General features: G+C 44.0%; 1 protein-coding gene across 3 annotated transcripts in view; it reads right to left on the reverse strand.

Moving 5' to 3' along the window:
- Positions 1-5,983: 5,983 nt before the first annotated feature.
- Positions 5,984-21,079, reverse strand: part of APMAP (adipocyte plasma membrane associated protein) — a 28,718-nt gene continuing 13,622 nt past the window's right edge. For 2 of the 3 annotated variants that reach the window (XM_006027952.3, XM_025209291.1), the window contains exons 3-9: positions 18,887-19,002; positions 16,668-16,760; positions 14,725-14,841; positions 12,259-12,433; positions 10,628-10,762; positions 7,953-8,145; positions 5,984-7,006 (exon numbers count right to left, since the gene is read on the reverse strand). In XM_006027952.3, coding sequence (XP_006028014.1) covers positions 6,797-7,006; positions 7,953-8,145; positions 10,628-10,762; positions 12,259-12,433; positions 14,725-14,841; positions 16,668-16,760; positions 18,887-19,002 — 1,039 coding nt within the window. In that variant the 3' untranslated portion in view covers positions 5,984-6,796. The remainder of the gene's footprint in view (positions 7,007-7,952; positions 8,146-10,627; positions 10,763-12,258; positions 12,434-14,724; positions 14,842-16,667; positions 16,761-18,886; positions 19,003-21,079) is intronic. The other variant, XM_025209292.1, reaches the window with a different exon arrangement.

Below are 21,079 nucleotides of genomic sequence, written 5' to 3' on the forward strand. Positions count from 1 at the left end.
ACAGTCCCTACTCCTCAGCAACCTGTGGCAGGACATCTTGGTAGCAGGCACAAACTTCATGCACAGCCAATGCCTTGCTGTGACCCAGATCTCTGGCTGCTGCCACCTCCTTACTCCTCTCCAGATCACTCTGCACAGGGAGATTTGGGCTCTCAGAGTATGGCAGCATCAGCAGCAGTGTGTTCTGGTAGGGAGGCTCCTGAGTTTGCCCCAAACCTGGAAATGTCCCATGGTTACACTCAAGATTTCTAGCATGCTTGACAGCAGTGGCTGTGGACAATCACCTGATCAGCTTCACCAGCCCAGTTCTGGGATTGGGACAGGAATGGGCAGGGTGTGTTTGAGCAGGACTTTAGCAAAACCCACTATGTCTGCAGCACAGACAGGCCCCGAGCTGGCTATTGTCCTCTTTGGCCACCTATGCCCCTTGTAAAGCTTCCCTAACTCCTTCAGTGGATGGGCATGCTGATAGAACAGATTGGCATTTAACTGCTTCAAATGCAATCAGTGCTGTTTTTTCTCTGTAGCAATGTGTTCCTTCTGTTCACACGGAAGTCAGTTCTGTTTGGGGCACAGACTCAGGCACGCAGATAAAGCATAGATTTTGTATAAAGCATAGATCTACAGAAAAAGCAACCTCTTTCTTCAGTCAACTTTGAGCAACCTCATCCAGGCTTTATATCCTGGTCTCAGCGTTAGGAAGGGAGATGCTGAGAGAGAGATGTTTAAAACCTGATAAATGTAAAAGCCAAGATGACAGATTTGTGCAGTTCCCCAATTCAAAACACTGTCTTCAGGGCTAATGTGCCTCTATGGGCTTTGCACAACAAGAATGAGGAACCTGCAGGGACACAGCAGGTTACCATGTTTATCACATGCACTAAATATGAATGAGCACCCTGAGAACACAGCTACTGCTTTGCTAGGATAGCAGGGGGTCCTGCAACAGAAGACTGCCAAACTCTTTAAAAGGATATTGCCTAATTCCTATGCAGCACAGCATAATATGATGCAAGGTTATATCTGATAACATAATCTAATGAAGGGACCAGCCTGCCCCTGCTGCCCTTTACACTCAGCAGGTAAACAAACTCTCAGTTTGGGCTGAGAAAAAAGCCATGGTTTATAGCTGCTGTGACTCCCTGGGGACAAAGCGTTTGTTGCCATTGGCAAATAATGTTGGATGAACAACATCTGCCTTCTGAAGCAGATTGGGTGGTTGCCAAAAACAAGAAAGGACCAGGCCCGAAGTCATTTAACACCAAGCAGCACATTAGTATTACCTTGCAGCCAGAGGAAGGTACAAGCCTTAGCAATGATGAATTGCAGCTGTTACAGGCTGTTTACTTAACCTTTCTTAATCACACAGTGCCTCAAGCATTGCTGGGCCTGTCTCTGCTCAAGGCCTGAGTCAGATGCCAGTCCAAGGGGCACCTCTATATTAAAGCTTTGCATCAAGGTTAATTGCTTGCCAGCCGACTCCAAGAAGCAAAGATATTTTTTTTTAATGAAAATTTTTCGTGTTCCAAGCCAAATCAACCAAATCAATTCCAAATCCATGAGTCGGACAAGAACCATAAGTGGGCCTTACTACCAGGAAATATCCTCCACCTCTACCTGGGGCTTCAGATGTTTCCAAATCATTTGGCAGGCATCCTATGTGCAGGCCCAAGCCCAGAGGCTTAGGGTTTGGGTGCCCCCAAGTTTCTCTTGCCCTCAGCCATAAGGCTGCAGGAGCAAGCTAGCAAAGATCCTTGCTAGGCTAGTCTGGATTCCCCCCAGCTGGTTGTAGTCTGGAAGAAATGTGTGTATGCTATTCCAGGGACCAGTCAGTTAACTTGGGGCAAGACACCTCTAGTACAGACAAGGTGTGGGAACAGAGGGAAATCTCTCTTCCAACTGGGGCTAGAAGCAACCACAAAACAACACACATTCCTTTGCAGTGACGGAAGAGCTCTGGGACAGCCTGGGCAGAAATGTCACCTGGGCATGAGGCACATGGATCTGACAACACAGGATGGTTTGGAAGGTGCTGAAAGGGCATCCAGTATTGCATTTACATCTCACTGGCAAATGGAGGGGGATGTTTGAAAACGGCATCAATGCCTGCAGTGCTCTGCACATCCACAGGTACGAGGGTGCCTCACTTCCCTCAAAAATCAACAATAATGGGGCCTCTCAGTGGCAACATGTAGGGGGTGCACGTGCACCCCCTGAGAGCGCTGGTGCACCCCCTGTCAGACCGTGCTCCACTTAGGCGATGGGCAGCGGGGCAGGCAGGAACACTGGTCAGGGAGCGGGGCCACCACCAAAAGTGGCCGTGCTGCTTCTGGAAGTGGCCACAGGACTTCTGGAAGCGGCATGGACACTTTTTGTTGAGTGAAATTGGTCGCAGGGGGACCCCCTCCCCCCAGTCAGCATGACTGGCCGCTGGGGGATCCCCCTCCCCAGTCGCTGACTTAAGTGACACCAGTTGCCCATGGGGCCTCTACTATAATTTGTGAATCTGGGCCTCTCTCTACTAGATGTTTGTTCCGCATTTGTCTGATCAGGTTGGAGCCCTGGTCCCCATCACAGGAGGCCAAGCAACCTACTATGGGCAAGTGAAGGCAGAGCCCTGGAAGCCATCTAGCAGTGCAGGAAGGCAGGGAGCAGAGACCGACTGCTGACACCACACATCAGACATAAGGTTGCATTTGCAAAGCAGGGGATGGATGAGGTTGAAGACTTTTGCCATCTTGAAGAAAGTTTCTGCCTGCTTCAGTTCAATATTGCTGTCAGGCCACCTGTCAACAACTTCCCTTAGCACAGAAACCTCCTAGTCCAGCCCCTCCACAGTACAACTAGCAGTCAAAACACACATACCTGGTACTACCGCTTCCCAGTACCTCCTCCATTGTTGTCCTCTGGAGCTTCTTGAATCTCTTTGAAGAGGTCCTGAAAATCCAGTGCAACCTCAGGTATGTCCTGGCCCTGGCTCCTCAATCCTGGTCTCTGCCAAGGCCAATAAAGGGATGTCCCTCTCCTGGTTATCCATCAGCACAGTACAGGGGCCTCCATATATAGGCTTGCACTGAAGGGTGTGGGCTGGAAGTGGTCTTAGTCTGGAACAGATGGGGCAGGTCTCCTCTGGCATCCTAGGCTTTGCTACATCACGTATCTGGAAACCTTTGACCTTTTCCAAGTACTGCCTGTGGATCCAGGCCCCTTTCCCTCCAGCTCCTTTGGGAAACACCTCTAACCTCTTAGGAAAAGCTTCCACAAAACTTCCCAAGGGACGCCCAGCTTCAACACAACAAACAGGACCAGTAAGGTCCCTTAATTCAGAAGACCGAGCCAGAGAAAAGCATGGCCTTCAGAGTAACAGAGAAATGACATACATGGCTCTGGCTCTGCTACTACAAGGCAGGAGACCACTGTGTTATTTTCTTCTTCACTGCTGTTCCTCCTCCCATCGGGCAAGCAGGGAAGAAAGCCACGGTGATGACAGATGTCTGGTGCTGAAGCCAGGTTGTTACCATATTTCTAGTGTACAGCAGTGAAATTGCAACAGCCTGAAATGCTGAAATGCTATTAACTTAACAACAGGGCTGGATAAGGGACCACTGTGTGTGATCACCTGCTCAAGGCAGAATCATCCCCATCTGCACCATCCTAGATAAAAAAAAAACTAAAATGCTCTTAAAAGACTCCCAGTCAGGCCACCTGTCAAATTTTCTTGGTACAAATTTGCTCCTGCATCTGCGATTAGCTCTTGGTGGCAAGAGTAGGTGTAAAATCTAGTGCATACACATGTACACACCTACAGTAGCTGAATGCCCAAATGCAATAACCCTTCCCCAGGCCACACAGTCAGGGAAGAAGTTTTCTCACCTCCAGTGCTTGCAGACATCAGGGGATTATCTTGCTTTCCTCAGAAGCACTGGGTGTTGGCTGCAAGCAAGGCTGGGGATTTGGACTGAAGTGTGCTGCTGATTCTGCTGCAACTTAAAAGCCCGCTGGTTCTTGGCTAGGGGTCTTCGCTCCTCCACTCAGTCAGACCAACTGCCACATTCGGCATCAGGAAGGAATTTTAGCCCATGTCAATCTGACTATGGGATGTGGGGGTTTTGCCTTCCCCTGTAACGGGTGACATATTCTTCCTTAGATTTCTTGGGCATATTTCCTGTCCTTGCAGCAGCTGACCATTAACAATGCCCTCCTCCCCCTGCTTTAGCTATGGCAAGTTAAGGCTCTTGATGCTTTGGATCACTCTGCTTGGTAGTCATGGGAGACTTGTTCACAAAGTTTTTTTAAAAACAAGTTAGACAAATATTTGGCAGGATTGTCCCCATCTAAATAATCCCAGTTTTCAGCAGGGGGCGGGACTAGATGACTGCCTGAGGTCCCTTCCAGCCCTGCTTCTCTACTATTCTACAATTATATTTCTACAAATTAGCTAAGGGGTAGGTTGTAGCCATGTTGGTCTAAGGACATAGGCAGACAAGGTTCCTTGGGTGAATCTGATATCATTAGATTAATTAATGCTTTTGACAGGTCACCTGCCTCATCTACTTTGCTATGCAAGGCAGCACTGGCCAGTTGGTCACCTATTCAGCTTGAATAGAATCCCCCATTATTCCCAGAAGCAGAGAAGTGTGCCAACTGTCCTTTACCTAGGCCAGGGGACCAACTGAATTCCAGATGCAGGAGCAGGTACACACAGCAAACAAGCAAGCTTTTTGAGTTTCATGTTAGGAAAGGTTACTTCTTCCCTCCTCCCCCCACAGCTGAATCACTGAAGGGCAAACTTCACTGTTTTCATGGCCAGTGTAACACACTACTAAGACTCCTGAGCAGATAGAAGCTATTGGAGTGCATTACTTCAACTCATTTGTTGAGAACATTAGGAGTACCAGCAAGTTTCCTCCCAGCCCCGTCTCAGCATGGGAACCCTTGAGACAGGCAGTGCCTGGGACTGGTGTCACTTGCTATTCTGAAGTGCCTCCTCCTGGAGAAACCTCATATTGCAGAACTCCCAGCTCAGTGTCTTCCTCAGTGCTCCCTGGCCTGAGATCATGACTTGACTCTCTGGCTTCAGTCATTCTGGGACCGTTACCCTTTTTGGAGCAGCGGAATCTCTCGTCCAGTCCACAAGCACAATCCTCCTTCTGCCATAAGGGGAGGGGATCAAGGATTCAGATCTGGTGCTGCATTCTCCCTTTCTCTTGGCTATGCAGGATGTTGCAGCAAGTCTACTTCTCTGCAGGTTGGCCCCTGCAGCAACTTCTCCAGCTGTTTCCCCTGCAGTTCCTGGGCTCTGGTCAACACAGTCTAGACCAGGGCTTCTTGCAGGCCAATGTCTACAGCCAGCTGCCGACCAACCAGGTCTCCTACTCATTCTATAAGCAACTGGTGTTGTCCTCCTCCCCAGTCAGTCCCTACTTCTGGGCTCTCTCTCTTCAGTCCAATACCTACCAGATGCAGCAGGCAAGACTAACTGAGCAGACTTGCCCAGCCCCAGGCCTCTTGGCACTTAAAGGGAAGTAAATTGAAATCTAGTCACATCCGGCTCTTCAGCCATGGATCTCAATGTGTTCACAAAAGATCAGTAACACTATCCCCATGTTACAGATATTGTCTTGGTTTCCACATGCAAGCATTTTTTACTGCCAATTCACCCAGCAAGCCAGTGGCAGATATGGGATAGAAAGAACCTAGGTCACTCAAATCCCAGATCAGAATCTAGTCATTTGGGCCACATTGTCATCAATACATGTTTGGCATTATTTCCCTCCCATTCTCTTTACCACTTTAAGTTAAAGAGGAACTTTCTAGGTCATGCTGGAGTGAAAAGCAAAGACCACATGTGCCTGTAATGTTGACACCATCAGAACAATAAGCAACCAAACACACTCAACCATCCACTGGCATTGGGAAATGCCTGGCACTCGATGGGTATCCTCACAGGCTAAATAAGAAACAGTCATTTAAAAGCACTATCTAAAACCCACTAGAACCAGCCTTCTGTTTAATGCTGTATAAAATGTAACATTCAATCACTGTCAAATTACAACACTACAGAGAGAGAGAGAGAGAGAGAGAAAGAGAGAGAGAGATTGATTAGTGGACCATTATCACAGAAAAATTACTGTACATTAATTAACAGTCAGGTACAGTTTCATATGTTCATTATATAGGCTAGAATTGAAGAACCCTGACTGGGCAAACAAGGCTTCTCGTCAGGCCCTGGCGGTTATTGCTGCTATCACAGAAGCATGGCATGACATGAGAACATGCATAACATTTTTTGAACCATGCCTATAGGGTAGGATCCAAACTGGAAATAAAATTACATGCAAGCTGTCCTCTTCAACCACAGCATTGCTTCATTTAAGGTAACTACCCATTTCCACTGTTGTATTTTCAAATGAATAGCAATGAAATTGTATTCAACTGGACAGAGGATGCCTACTTAAGACATGGAAGGGGAGCAGCGATGGTTTCCACTGAACAAGAGCATTTGATCATATCTGCTTACTCCTCTGCTCCCCACAGATGTTAATTTTATGCATGCCACTTTCAAGACAGAGTAGAGTAGTCAAGCAGAGAAAAAGGGGACAATTATAGCAATGCATACACATACTTTTTTTTTTTTTGTTATAGCATAGCGGCTGGGGATTTCCCTGTTGCACTTAATGGTGCTATGGCATATGTAAAGGGATCTACTCCTGCGGCTCTTCCTTGGACGACCATTTGCTTCCAGCTTTCCTTTCACACTCTTGGGATGTTTCGGGATATTATTTCATACCAGCAGTTAAACATGCTCAAGGTTAAGTCTGCAAATGAATGGAGATCGGAAGGAGCCCAAGTAGAGGTATCCATCGTGTTCATGTGCTTCACTAACATAAGCCACCACCATCCCATTAGGATCATGAAAGCTTCTTTTGTAGGAGCCTGTTTCCCCCAGTTCTATGACAAGGCTATACCTGGGCACAAACTTGATCACAGTATCTTGACTTAGCAGCTGAAAGACAGGTGAGGAAAGACAAAAAAATGGAGGAAGTCTCATGTTAAAAAGCTGCTTAACCATGAATATCACTACCCCACTACCCCAAAGATCACACCACAGTGGCAAGCAAACCAGGTCTTTGGATCTGAGGTAAAAGTTGGCGGTGTAGATTTGGCACGTTAAGAGAACTGACTCAGCAACTTTAAAAACACTATTGACAGAAAATGTATGCCAGGACAGAGCCCTTAGTTTTCTCTCATCATGACACTGATGCAGAAGGCACTAAAGACCTTACAGAATTTCATGAAATGACTGAATGTTGGCCTTCGGCATCAAACAGCTGATATTTGGATGTGCTCCACCCTATGATGTTGCTCATTTACTTGTGACCTGGGCCCCAGACACTGATATTCTTCACACCAGAAAAAGTCGTCTTTTTTTTTTTTAAGTTATAATGTAGCATAGCAACAGAGTCACTAAGCATGCATCTCCATTCTAATGTGTATTGCTAATCAAGATTTATTCTTTCTGAAACAACTGAACTTCTGAGCTATAACCATTTTTTCGGTTTGCTCAGCTGTCCAGGGACCAAGTATATAAAAAGTCATGTTTAATAAGTTATGTTTTGCTCCTCCTCTTTTGTTTACCTTGTGTTAAAAAAGGCAATCAAATGCAAACACAGTATGACTGAGGCTAACAAATAGATTCCACAAAAATAAAAGCATTTACAGATGAAAAGGGAAAGCCAATTTCAACATACCCTATTTTTTTTAAAGACTGTGCTCCTAACTACTGGTACAAGCCAGTCTTAGTTGTAACTAGAAAATGCAGAGGACACCTCAAATGAATGACATATGGCTTGGCAGAGCACTTAGCTCTTTTTTAGCTTGAAAATACCAACACACCCCAGGTATTTTAGATTACCTTTAAAAAAGTAAATGTTTGCCTTAACCAATTTTACCTTAAATATAATTCTTTTAATCCAGGGCTTTTCAGATAAGAAATCCATCATAGAAAATCCAGGGTTTGGTCGGATAGCTGACATGGCCACCCAGTATCCTCCAGAGCTGCTCCGGCGAATGTTATCTGGAAAGCCAGGCATGTTTTCTACAAACATATCTGCTCCACCTTTCATAAGCCCAGACACGTAATACCTGAAAGAGTCACAGCAGCAGGATCACATTGCCTGCTTATTTTTGTATGGACATAAGACCAAATAACTGAAAAAGCAAGGTCTGCTACAGAGGGATGCTGGACTCCACTAAGGTGGAGTACGGTGAGGGACGAACACATTCTTCTCTTTCTGAGGACACGTACAGACTTATATTTGAAGTGTTCAAAATCCTAGAGCATTTAAATTCAGCACTGTGCAGACTAAGTGTCATTACTCTAGAAAACATTATCTAACCTGTACAATAAGTAGATCAAAGTACAACTCAACCTACTTACACCTGTGACCCTGTTCTGGTATGTCAAAGTATCTGAAGACCAAACATCCTGCTTGAGTTGAAATGCCAAGATTTCAGACAACAAATACAGCTCCCATACCAGCTGCTCTCTGTCATTGGGACTGATCATTGACATAAAAAGGTAAATCCACAGAAGCCAAAGGAGTTATTTTATTTTAACTCATGCAATAGGACAGAATTTGCCCCACGTTGTTTGTATGAACTGTGGGATTAACTAAATCAACCAAGCTGATCTATTAAAAGGAAAGAGACATGTATGATGCTACAGTTAGTCACACCAACCCTGTGTTCATGAAACTGGAGAAGTAGTGGTGAGCCACAGAATAATAAAATCATAAGACAATGACTTCGCTGATTAAATTCTGGCATAGCCCCTCTTAATTTGCATAAACCTTTCTTCTCAGATAGGGAAAAGTAAGTTCTACTATCTAAAGAAATACAGGCAGATGAGGAAGTATCTACTGTTATTTTACTTGCTTATGCAAATAAAACAGAACCACCTTGTGGTTAAATTGGCAGTCAGGATAAATGTTGTGAAAGCTATGAAAACTCTATCCAACAGTTTTTAAACTTTGCATTCCTTCTTTCCATCAGCATCTTGATATTTCTGACCTTGGTGCTCACTGCATTACAAATACAATGCAAAAAAAACCTTTCTGATGCTTAACACTAAATAAACACACAACAAAGACTGTCCTGTAGGGGAGAACAAGGATATATCTTTGAGCATGTCTTCACAGCATTCCCTAGCACCATGCTGGGGAAGTTATGAGATATGATGTGCCTGCTACACCTTAAATCAGAGTTGCTCAACCTCCAGCCTGCAGGCCAGATACAGTCCAGAGGCCCAGTGTCATCTGTCCTGCAGGGCCCCTCATGGGTCCTGAAATCTGGTGGTAAGGGAGCAGTGATACTCCTCCCCTGCTACAGGATCTCTGAACCATCTCTGCTCCAGGCCCTGCATGTTGGTAGTGCCCAAGCCCAGTGCGCAGGACTGGACGGGGGTAGCACCAGGCCCCAGGACCTAACCCTGGTGTGAGCAGCTGGAAGGGTGCAGTTCTGGCCCCCTGGGACCCAATCCTGGCACAAGGAAGGTGGAAGAGGACAGTGCCAACCCTCTCCCAGCATTCAGGGGGTGGGAAGGGGGGGAAAGTGTTGGGCCCCAGGGCCCCACACCACTCACCTGGCCCTTGAGGACCATTTCCCTGAACCACAGTTAGCCAGCTTACTGCAGTGCTAGGGACACATGCTAATAAACTGCAGAAAACTTTATGGCATATATCTGGTACCAAAACAAGTCAGCAATATCATTTGAGAGACTGAGCCTCCCCCTTGCTACATACTTCCCAGTGTTGAGCCCTAGCATAGGTAGACCACCGCGGCAGACACCACTGATTAGACTTGGTTGAAACAGCTCAAGTTAATTGTCATGGTGCTGATTAATGATTCCAGAAGTTGTGGACAAGGCTTCTACACTAGTTAAATCCAATTAGGATATAAGCAAAGTTATCCATGGCAATCAAGGGACCTATGACAGAAGAGGTTCTGGCTAATGTTAGTCATTTCCAACACAGGAAACAGACCTAGACTAAAGTAGTGGGGACCAACCTTTTTGGCAGGCCTGTCACCAATTAAGTTCCCTCCTGGAGTGCCATTCAGATCCTTCAACCATCTGATCTGCTGCTCTGCTTTCTGCTCCCTGCCTGCTCTCCTGCTCCTTGCCATACCTGCTCCTGTGCTGCCTGCCCCGTCCCTGGTCTGCTGCATGCAGAGAGGTTGTCTATCCATGCTACTTGTGACATGTATAGCACAGGTTGGCCAGCCCTGAACTAAGGCACTGTGCAATTGTATCAAGTTACTTATAAAAACCAAACTTCAGAAAAGGGGATACGTTTAGGCTCTGAGGCCATAGAAAGTGTTCAGTCCATTCATAAGACATTTTAATTTGGGAAGACTCCTCATACCACAGTAATGGAAGTTATTTATATCTATACAGACAGACATGTAAGGCTGAAATCTTCCCTGATTACTCCTTGTGCTGCCCTGCCAAACTCAGCTGCTCATCGTGGGAGCATTTGGCTCAAGATTTCCTTGCATTTTCAAACCCATCAGTTGAGTACAAAAGCACTGGGTCAGAGAGTCCTGTACCATCCAGCGTCATGCTCACCTCCTTATTCTAGCCAGTGTCAGTTCAGCCACCAACACAAAGTCTTCAGCCGGAGAGAGCTCTACTCCATTGGGAAACCTCAGCCCCACCATTAAGACTTTCACTTCTTTGGTCACAGTGTCATATTCGAACAAGCTAAGGACAAAACACAGTGCATGTATTTGAGTGACATGAAGCAAAATGATTCACTTGCAAACATGTTGCCTTGCCAAGTAGTTTTCTTTTGTTCCTCCAGCTTTTATACAAAGAATGGGAAAGGTAAAGCTGTCAGGGCACACCAAAGATTATTTGTAGATTAGAGAGGGGTGGAGAAATAAAACCAGCTGTCTGCCAAGCAAGCCTCTGTGAGAAGAGTCATCTGAAATATGCTAATTCTTTTAATTTTCAAAGCATGAACTGGGTATGCTTTCGGAATATGCATATAGACATAGGAGACAGAAAGATATAGGAGATATGAATATTACATGTAGAAGGAAGCAAGAATTTGTTTCTATATTGCATATATAGGGAGCAAATAGTGGAAAAATAAATCTGGATATCGTTAATGCTGTCCCTGGCCCAGACATGCTCATAGCTGGAGCAGTCTGATACTCAATTCTATGAGGGTTTGTTTTCCCCCATGTCCAGGGAGGGAGGGAAGTGGGGGGACACCACATAACTTGTCTTGGCATCTAGTAAATATGCTAAGTCCTTATATATATATATATATATATATCAAACAAAAGGTTTCAGACACCAGTAAGCTGTTCTTGCTATTCCTCCCAATTTGATTTCTCTACAGTGGTGGTTCTCAACCAGAGTGCTGTGGCACGCCATGGTGTCTTGAGATCCTTTCCAGGGTGCCGAGGGGTGCCACACAATGTCAGCACAATCAGGTGTGCAACCCTGAGTCACATGATAAACCCAACGGACGTGTCTACATGAGTGCAGACGTTTGCTTCCCCGGGGACAAGAAGCAACAGCACACCTTGTTGCTTCTTGGCCCCAGGAAAGACCTGTGCCACATGCCCTCTGGTGCACAGCAGGTTACGCCGAGTGGGATAAAGGAGGCTGGAGCCAGCAACTGTGCTTGCCCCAGCAGCCTTACATGGGGTCCTGGGGGCCAGCCACATCACTCCTGCAGCTGGGAGCCTGGCCAGCAGCCAAAGCATGGCTCCAGCAGACCAGGCTCGTTTTGGGCAGTGCACACCGCTGCCACACGCCGTGCCCCACATTTTTTTCTGTGCAGGGTCAAAATCACGCCCCCCCCCGCCTGCACTGCAAAGTAGGAGCTCAGGGAACATCTGAATGTCAGGGTGTGGCACCACAGACGAGTCTGCGGTGCCGTATAGTACACGGCCATGCTAGTCTGGACGAGGCTAAGGATCTATAGTATTAAAAATATTCTGACCAGCTGTAGTTTTTCCAAGTTTTCTTGCCCGGGGGATATGGGAGAGGTCACAGAACACCCCCCCCCCCCAAAAAAAAACCACCACCACCCCTAGCCCCCCCAAAATTGCTCTATTTTTTTTTTCCATAGTCAAAAAATGAGTAAGAAATAAAAGATGACATTTTCCAAAGGATGCCTCAAATCTCAAAAGGTTGAAAACCACTGCCCTACAGGAAATGAAGTGCTCTGGATAGATACTTGCCGTCCATCATCTCTTCCTTCCATAACCAGGAGAGGAAAATCCCTCCTTTGCCATTTACTGCTCGAGTCTGTGAAGTAGATCTTCCTTCCATCCCGAGTCAATGTCAGGTCATTCAAAAAAGACAATTTCTGACCTTCAATCGGTGTTTTAGTCGACAAAAGCATTTGCACTTCACCTGATAACAAGAAAAAAAGGAAATTATTCTGTTTCTCTCTCTGTTTTTTTCCCCACTCTGCCTTTCTAGTAATTGAAATACTAATGATCAAGTGTGTGGGTGTAGTAACATGGACCTGGTATGATTTCCAGCCTCAAAAGAGCAGCTTTATTTGATATACTTTAGTTTCAATGTGTAAGATGTACGGTGTCAGCACTCAACAAACAATCCAGCAGTTCATTTCTGCAATGTGCACAGACACAGTAATGGTACATTAAGTTGACAATTGTGTTTGCTTTTAATAAGTTAGCTTTGTTTGGCTCCAAATGCTTTGAAGCAAAGTTATTTATGAATTCAAGGAACCAAATGCCAACTCTAAAGTTTCAGTAAAACGAGTTTTCAACTCCCCTGAAAACCCTAAACTCAAAGAAATTAACTCTGAGGTGTTCAGAAAATTAATCTTTGGCTTATGAAAGCATAGGATGATTTTAGTTGTGATTAACATTTTTGCAAGTGTAGCAAAAGAAATACAAACCCTACTCTGAGAGAAAAAAAAAGCTAAGTACAACCTTAAGTATGGAGTCACTGCTGACACTCATAATGTGTTCTTATTTATACAGATACATATTTATGTTTATTTAAAATATCCTTCCTTAACCAGAGGAAGCAGGAAATCAGCCTTGGGTGTTTTTAACAGATGTTTTTCTCCCCTCCACCCATTAAGCATTTTGATTTTTTATTTTATTTTATTTTTATTTTCATGAGCATTGAGTTTGGGAGACAAAAAGCTCCCAACATTCACAGCTCTTGGCAGGGGATGACATGGATATCTTAAACCTGAAACATTTTATTTTTAGTACATGTGCTATTTTGAGACATGCCATTTCCCCCTTTCCCCAGAGTGAAAAGAATTGTTCTTAGATGGAGACATCCCATGCAAATACAGAGCCCAGAACAAACCCTGTGGGACAATTCTGAATCCATGAAAGTGAAGAAGGCACAATAATCAAGACTATAGGTGAGGAAAACAAAATTTTGTACCCTGCAATTCTTCAAGGTGCAGGGGGAGGGACAGAAAAACCCTTCAAGTTGTGAAGAAAGACATTTCTGAAAGATTTTAAACACTCTGATTTGAAGGATAAGCTAAGGCTCAAATCCTGTAACTGGATCCAGGCAAGAAGGACTACTGGCTCCCAAAGAGGACTACTACCCCACCAACCTACGCTAGAAGGTTCAGGGATCCGGCTAAAAGACTTTGCTAATTGCTAGGGTGTTTGATTCAAATCAGGAAAACCAGGTTCACTTCTCTGTTCGACCACAGATTCTGTGCATCCTTAAGCACATTCCTTAGGTCCATATACTCAGTACTCGGGTACTATCTTTTTTCATGGCAGCAAGCTGGTAAAACACCTTTTGAGGATCTGTGCCTTGGTTGCACTTTATCTTCAGTCCTTAGTTGTAAAAGTACAAACAGCAGCACTTTGTAACCTTGGTAGGAATAGGGCATGAGGACAAACATAGTATCCATCATGAAATTCTAATAGTATAAAAGCCTACGTCTGTCTGTCTGCAACACTTTATTTGCACTCTGATTGGCTGACAGAAACAGCCAATCAATCAGAGAGCTCCAAGCGTGGGGGAGCGCCACCATGATTCCAGAGCAGCACTGAGGACCAGACAAAGGGTGGGGGAGCTGCTGGCCTCGGCTCCCCAACCCCGCTCCCTGCAAGAGGTGGAAAAGCAGCAGCATGGGGTGTTAGGTGGCGGCACTCCATCCCAGCCTCCTCCCTCCCCACCCCCTATCATTCTTGACAGGCAATTGACTAATACTTCAATATTGGACAACGGGAATCACAAGACAATTTTACTTTTGATTGGAGAAATATAGAACACTTATGATCTACACCAGGGATATCAAATTCACCTGGCTTCCCCAGCCTGGATTCAGACCGTGCGAGCAGCAGCTTCAGAGGTTAATGCAGTTGTTGCTCACCCCCTACCACAAAAATGTGTCCCCAGTGGGACACTGTATTCCAGATTTCTACATCTGGCCACATGGTCTTTATTAAGTAAGCATCAGTAGCTCTCCTTTTGCAGGTAGAAACCCAAAGACACAAAGCAGTAATTATATCTAAGTTTTCCCAGAGCATTTTCATCCACAGATTTCAAAGTACTTGACAAAGGAGTTCAGTACCATCATCCCCATTCAGTCATGCAAAATCAAGTACAGAATTCAGGTTGCCCCCCTTACCTTTTTGCCTAACAAAGACAATTTATAGGGCTTTCCAAAAAAAGAAAATGAAAAAACCTACCTGTGACAGGATTGATTTCATATATTCCATAATATGCATCTGCCACAAAAAGGGTATTATTTGGCCCCACTCTGATGCCAAGAGGTCTCCCACAATCGGGCTCATCTTCCCTCGTTCCTTTGGAAACAATTTTAGAGCTGTGTAACAGGCACACTATCTTTACAGAAAAGCATTTAGGAAAGACCACAGTACAACAAGACAATATAACCAGCTATTGAGCTACACTGTTCCCTAGTGATTGACCTAACAAAAAATATAATTATTCCAAATAAGGCTAACTAAATTTTTTAAATTATTATTTTAATTAAAACCAAGTTGTCATAGATTGCTAGAAAATATATCTGATTTTTCACTGGAACCCCCTGTATTTCCAGAGAGTCCATTAGGATTATCCAAGCATACTGATCTTCAGGACAGTTTAAATACGGTTAAATAGAAGTGGCCATATCTTCAGTGGTTGTAATCAGAAAATACATAATTAGAGGATCTCACCCAAGTGCTATGATAAGTGGTATAAAAATGACTGGAACAAATTAAAAGGAATTCAGCTTAGAGGCTGTAATTCCATTTGCCACCTCATGCCTAATACCGCAAAATGACTCTTGTTTTTACTAAAGCTGTATTTTCTCCCCAGCACCAATCTGAACACAGTAGAGAGGGAATTTTGTTCTGAACTTTCTTGACTTGGGGACGGTTTAAACCTGGACTCAAAGCAATGCTTGTAGATTAGGCATTGAAAGTAAACACTTAGTACATTTAGGTAACATGCCTAGCCCAATAAAGATGACAAAGCACTTTTAATATAAAAAAAATAAAATAAAAATCACACAATGGGCCCCTGTTCCTCAAGCAGCAGGAAGGCACCACTACCTGATCTGTACAGAGATTGCAAGATGGGTGTACAGGGGACGACATATACAGCATTCCCCCTAGGTCCACACAGTTGTTTAAAAAGCTAGGTATAGCCTAGTTTTGTACTATATAGTGGCAGACTGGACTTACTGTCATTGTCTAGGTGTTCCCCTATTTATTATAAAAAGCATTGTAATGCCTTTTAATAAATCATATTTTAGGGACATGAACAACCACAAGGATATTATATTACCCAAAACACTCAAAATAAGTGCATGTTAAAAGCACAGCTTCAGTCCTAGTACTTCATAGGTGATCTGGGCTGTCACTGGCTACATCCACCACCACACAAGTATAATAGACCACGTGTGTACAGCAACAGTCCTGTCAAGCAACACCCCATATACCAGGGGCAGCCAACTCATGACGTGTGCGCCACACGTGGAACATGCAGTCTCTGTGTGTGGCCAACAGGGATGAAGAAACAGTGGTAGATCAGGCAGGGAACAAAAAAGCAGAGCAGCCGCTTAGGCAGTGGAAGGTGATCAGAGTGGCACTTGGGGAGGGTGTAGGTCTTAGCTCCTGACACACCTGCCAAAAAAGTTGGCCCCCACTGCTATATACCATGATGCCACTGCCTCAGTACTGTAAAACAGGTCCCCACATCTCCAATTCTTAGACAAAATTTTAGCTCTTAAAACAACTCTGCTCACATTAGCAGCACCCAATGGCACCAAGAAAGAGGAGAAGTTGTGCATACACGCACCTTGCTGCTAGCTTTGTTTTGAAGTTGAGTTTAATATACTGGTATTTCACTGGACTCCACAAAGCATATAGCAGTTACAATTTAGCATATCAAACCAAGGAAATATTGAGAACCAAATGTTGTGTCTTTGTTTACCAGATGCATTGCTGTCTTCTAAAGTTCAGCTTCTGCAAATGGGCACTGTGCTTTCAAAACATATGAAGGAAGTACTTGCATGAGAGCACTAAGATCAAATGCAAGCTTACTGATCATTGCAAAATTGAATCCAGGGTTTTTCAAGGGCTTGGCAAAAGCATACTGAGCTCAGGAAATATTATTTACTTACTGCAAGGACCATGGCCAAGTTGTGCTAATGTCTGTATTTCCCCATCTTCAATTCTTAAAATCTTTCCATCAGCTGTCCCAGTAAACAGCACATCTGCAAAAACAATGGATATAATTAGCAGGGTTGCAAAATATACAGGAGCTTTTTTACAAGTGATAAATGCCAAATGGTGGCACTGAGCTCCAAGTCTGCAAACCCAAGCATTTAAAAAGCAAATTCAGTTGAAGATAGCCATCTTCCCATTTATTCTTCTACCCTAGCTGCAGAGGAAAGGACAGAGCAAATAACTCACATAATTAATTGGACTTCTAAAAAGGAAAGGGATGGAGTATCAAGAGGGTATCTATCAGGTATCTATCACCATCTAATGGCCTCTCACTTTGACAACCAGATTTCCTCACAACCGAGACAGATATGCCACCCTCATTCCTCTTTACAAGTCTCAAGAAAAAGGGCAGAGCTAACAGCCTCTCTCGCTAGAGCCGATTCCTCCAGGCCTGAAGCACAGTGGGCTGGTTATATTCCTACTGCCTATGCTGTACCCATTCTGTGGAAAGATTGCTTCAATTCTAAGGGGTGTTAATCCAGCTGGAGCTCCCCCAAGTCAGTGTTGCTAAACCAACTTTTTTTGCCAAGTAATGTGAAAGCAATGGGACAAACTAGTTTTAATATGAGGTTATGAACTTAACCCTATCTCTGAAAATTTCTATAGATCTAAAAGCAGCAAATGGAAGATGGTTGAGTTACAAGAAGTTGTAAGTTGTCTGAACTGGATGCAAGTACCACATAGAGAAACAAACAGAGAGCTGGTCTGGTCAGAAGGAAACAGACAACAGCCTTATGCAACTCAACACTTCAACAGAAAAAGTCTGTAGAGTCAAGCAGCTATAGCAGATATTGGGAAATGAAGGAGATTTGTTGTGAATTGCTGGGTGCTTCTTTAACGTGTTAAAGAAAGGTATGGATTTAAAATACCTAATTAGTTTATTAGGAAATACAGCAAGAAGTGAATGAAACATGTTACTGAACAATTCTTGTTTTAAAGGAGGCTCTAGAGAAGCTGTCTAAGCTAGAACACCCCAGCTCCAGCAAACTCTATTTGCTTTCAGTGTTAAAATGTTCAAGGACAAATTTAAGTACTAAAGCCCAAACTTTGTCCCCATCCAGACATATTGTAAGATCCACCTCTCCATAGAGGAATTCTCCCAGCAAATGGGCATGATACCCATAGCTCCACTCGAGTCTAACCCTCCTGATAACGAGCCACTATGCTGAAGAAAGGAACAATCATTAAGACACACAGGCACATACAGTAAAATAGGATTCTGTACTAAATGGCTGCTTTTAAGCTGTGTAACTGCCACTCAAGGTACTTACAGTGTGAGTCTATTCTACATGTTGTATATATGCTTCATTGTTCGTATGGCCTCTGAACAGGGGCAGCAGGTTGCATTCTGGCTGGAGATGGACACAGCTTCATGACAGTTACACTGGGCAAGTGTCAGTCACAAAATTATACCCACGACTCGTGGTTGTTAAACACAGGAGAAGGAGGAACAGCATCACCCTGACTTCCCAGAGTGCTCTAGCCATCAGGCCACAGGTCAGGTATTATCCAAGCCCTATTCCAGCCCTCCCTTTGAAACCAATCCCTTGGACCACAAAGAAAGGGTGATAAGCCAGACAAGGAGGAAGAGAGCAAATTCAGAGAGACAGATACTGCTCTGGAAGGGATGGAACACCAACTTCTAGCCTGGGTCCTTGCTCCAACGTGACAATCCTCCCTACTACTCTCCACCCTTTTTATTCAGTAACTATTAAATGAAAAATGGTCAGGTTTCATGAGGGTGGCTGGAGAAGGGACTGGATAGTATGTGACTTGTGGCCTTAGTCCTGTTCTGGGAAGTCAGAGAAATGTGGGTTTAAATCCTGCCTGCAAGAAGGAGGCCTAGACCATGAGTCTGCTGCTTCCTGGGCAAGTGCCCTGATCATTAGGATACTTTGGACTAAAACATCAGAGGCCCCACATTGCACAGCACGTAGGATTGCAAAGTATACAGAAGTGGCTGAAAAAACTAACTTTTGGGTGCATAAAGTGAAACTGGATTCTGTCCAGAGAAGTCTCCACAGTTTTGGAGAAGAAAGAACTATTTCTCAATTAGCCTCTTAATGAGAAAAAAAAAGTCACAATAAATTCCTATGGTTTCAAAAGTGCTTACCATCAATATTAACAATGGATTCTGGTCCAATGATCTGATTCTCAAACAACCTTTCTGCTTGTCGTAACTTAATATTTGGCTCCAGCACACCAGTCAGAATGGGAGGTTCTTTGAAGCTGCAGAAACAAAATGTACATCTCATGAGTTTCCCATAGAATATGTGAAAAGCGTAAAACACTCTTGAGCAACCAGTTGAGTAATTTTTCTGCTATACTTGTTATCTCTGGAAACATGCCTTGTGCCTGGAAACCAGCAGTCACACCTGCCATCTAGTCAGCAAGCTACAATATTGCCCAATTTACCACCCAACCACACACTGATGTTGGTAAGACAGGAGAAGTTTTGTTTGTTTTTTTCCTCCTTATGCGCTCCAGTTATGAGAGAGTACCAAAGATTTCCACATCAGCTCTGAATCACCGGGAACTCACTGATGCATTCTCATTTCATCTTCCCTGTGAAACGTGCTAGACCAATGGTTTTCAACCTGTGGTCTGCAGACTCCCGGGGGTCCATGAAAAATGACTATGATCAATCAAAAGTATGTGAATACACACACTCACAATTCAAAGGGGCCCATAGCTCCATTCAATATTTCCAAAGGGATCCACAAATGAAAAAAGGTTGAAGACCACTGTGCTAAACTAAATGTTCCAATGTCAGCACTGTAGAATTATGTTTTTTTTCTTAAATTTGTGTGTTGTTTGTGCTGGCCCAATGATTTTCTCTAGCTTGACAGTTGCAAGTTGGTCCTCAACAAGCTTATAGTCATTTTTAGATCAGGTCCAAACTTTGCAGCTACATAAAACTGGAAGAAAGTCTTTAAAAAGAAATAAACACCAATTCCTTTCCAACTGCCATATAATGGGAAACCCGTGAGAAAATTAAATGAATAAAATAAAATTTTTATTGGTATTTAAGTATGTAACATTTGATATCATGTTACAACTTGCATTTGTTCATTAGACAACCTGAAAGCACTGGAACAGAGAACTAGAATGAGTCTCTCACAAATACAGCAACATCCAAGTAAAAAATGAAACAATTTCATATGAGACTCAAACAAGCAAGAACTTACCTGAATAAACACCTGTGTTCACGTTGGCTAAACCAGAGTGTGAGCAGCGTGACTAAAGCACTAATGTTAAGAATTAAGGTTCTAAGGCTGCTCACCGTAAAACATCCCTTTTCATTTCAAAGAGAACAGGATCAGATCCTAATTGTTGCCCCTGAAACAGCCTTAATTATTGGGACAAATGCTCCAGCAAATGCAAGTTCAGTCTCTCGGGATTCACAGGCAAGGAGTGCACAACTAGATTCCTCAACCTGACCAACGTGTACAATGCAAACACATTCCAAAAAGCTGTACACAGAACATGTAAAATTTCCATCATGTTCATTCATACATTCCATGCAAAAGGCCTCCCTTGTGGCAAAAGTGTTCCTTGTGGAAATGTTGCTATCTCCCTGTAAATACCAGTCAGGTATGACATGCAGCCCTGACCCAGCAAACTCTTAGCCATTTGACTACAGTGGAATCACTCACGTGCCTGCTGTAAAGCATGCATATCCAACTGTGTTTGCAGGATCAAGGTCACCCTTCACTAATCAGTTCATCTCAGTACAACAGCTACAGATAATTAACATGTTGAAATTTCTTGTGCTTCAGTTCCAAAAGCCAGAAAAGCCTGAATGCTTATTCACAGCTTGCAAGCTCCAGAGAACATGACAACTGACCAGAGGAATACAGTATAAAATACAAATAAATTATCATTATCTTAGATGAATATATATATAAAAAACTATCTTGTGCTACCAAGACATTAAAACTAGGGCTGTGCAAAAGAGTGACAATCCATAGGGTGTGCACGGGGGTGAAACTGAATCTGCAACAGCAGCCTGCTGAAACCCAGTGCGCAGATCTGGGGGCCCACACCCCCTCTGGGAAGAGCTGAGGAAATGATCAGAGAACTGGGGGAAGCGAACAGAGAGCTGGGGGAATCGAACTGAGATTGGTCAAGCAAGACCTACCCGCAACAAACCCGTGCTGGCTATCCCTTAAGATGTTGGCGTCGGCCAGTCCATTAAGGATGGCCTCTTTAATAAACTTTTCTAAGATCTTCCCCGGGATAGAAGTCAGGCTGATGGGCCTATAGTTAGCCGGATCCACTTGCCTCCCTTTCTTGAAGATAGGCA

The sequence above is a fragment of the Alligator sinensis genome, unplaced genomic scaffold (genome assembly GCF_000455745.1).
Source record: "Alligator sinensis unplaced genomic scaffold, ASM45574v1 scaffold239_2, whole genome shotgun sequence".
Taxonomy (NCBI): Eukaryota; Metazoa; Chordata; order Crocodylia; family Alligatoridae; genus Alligator; species Alligator sinensis.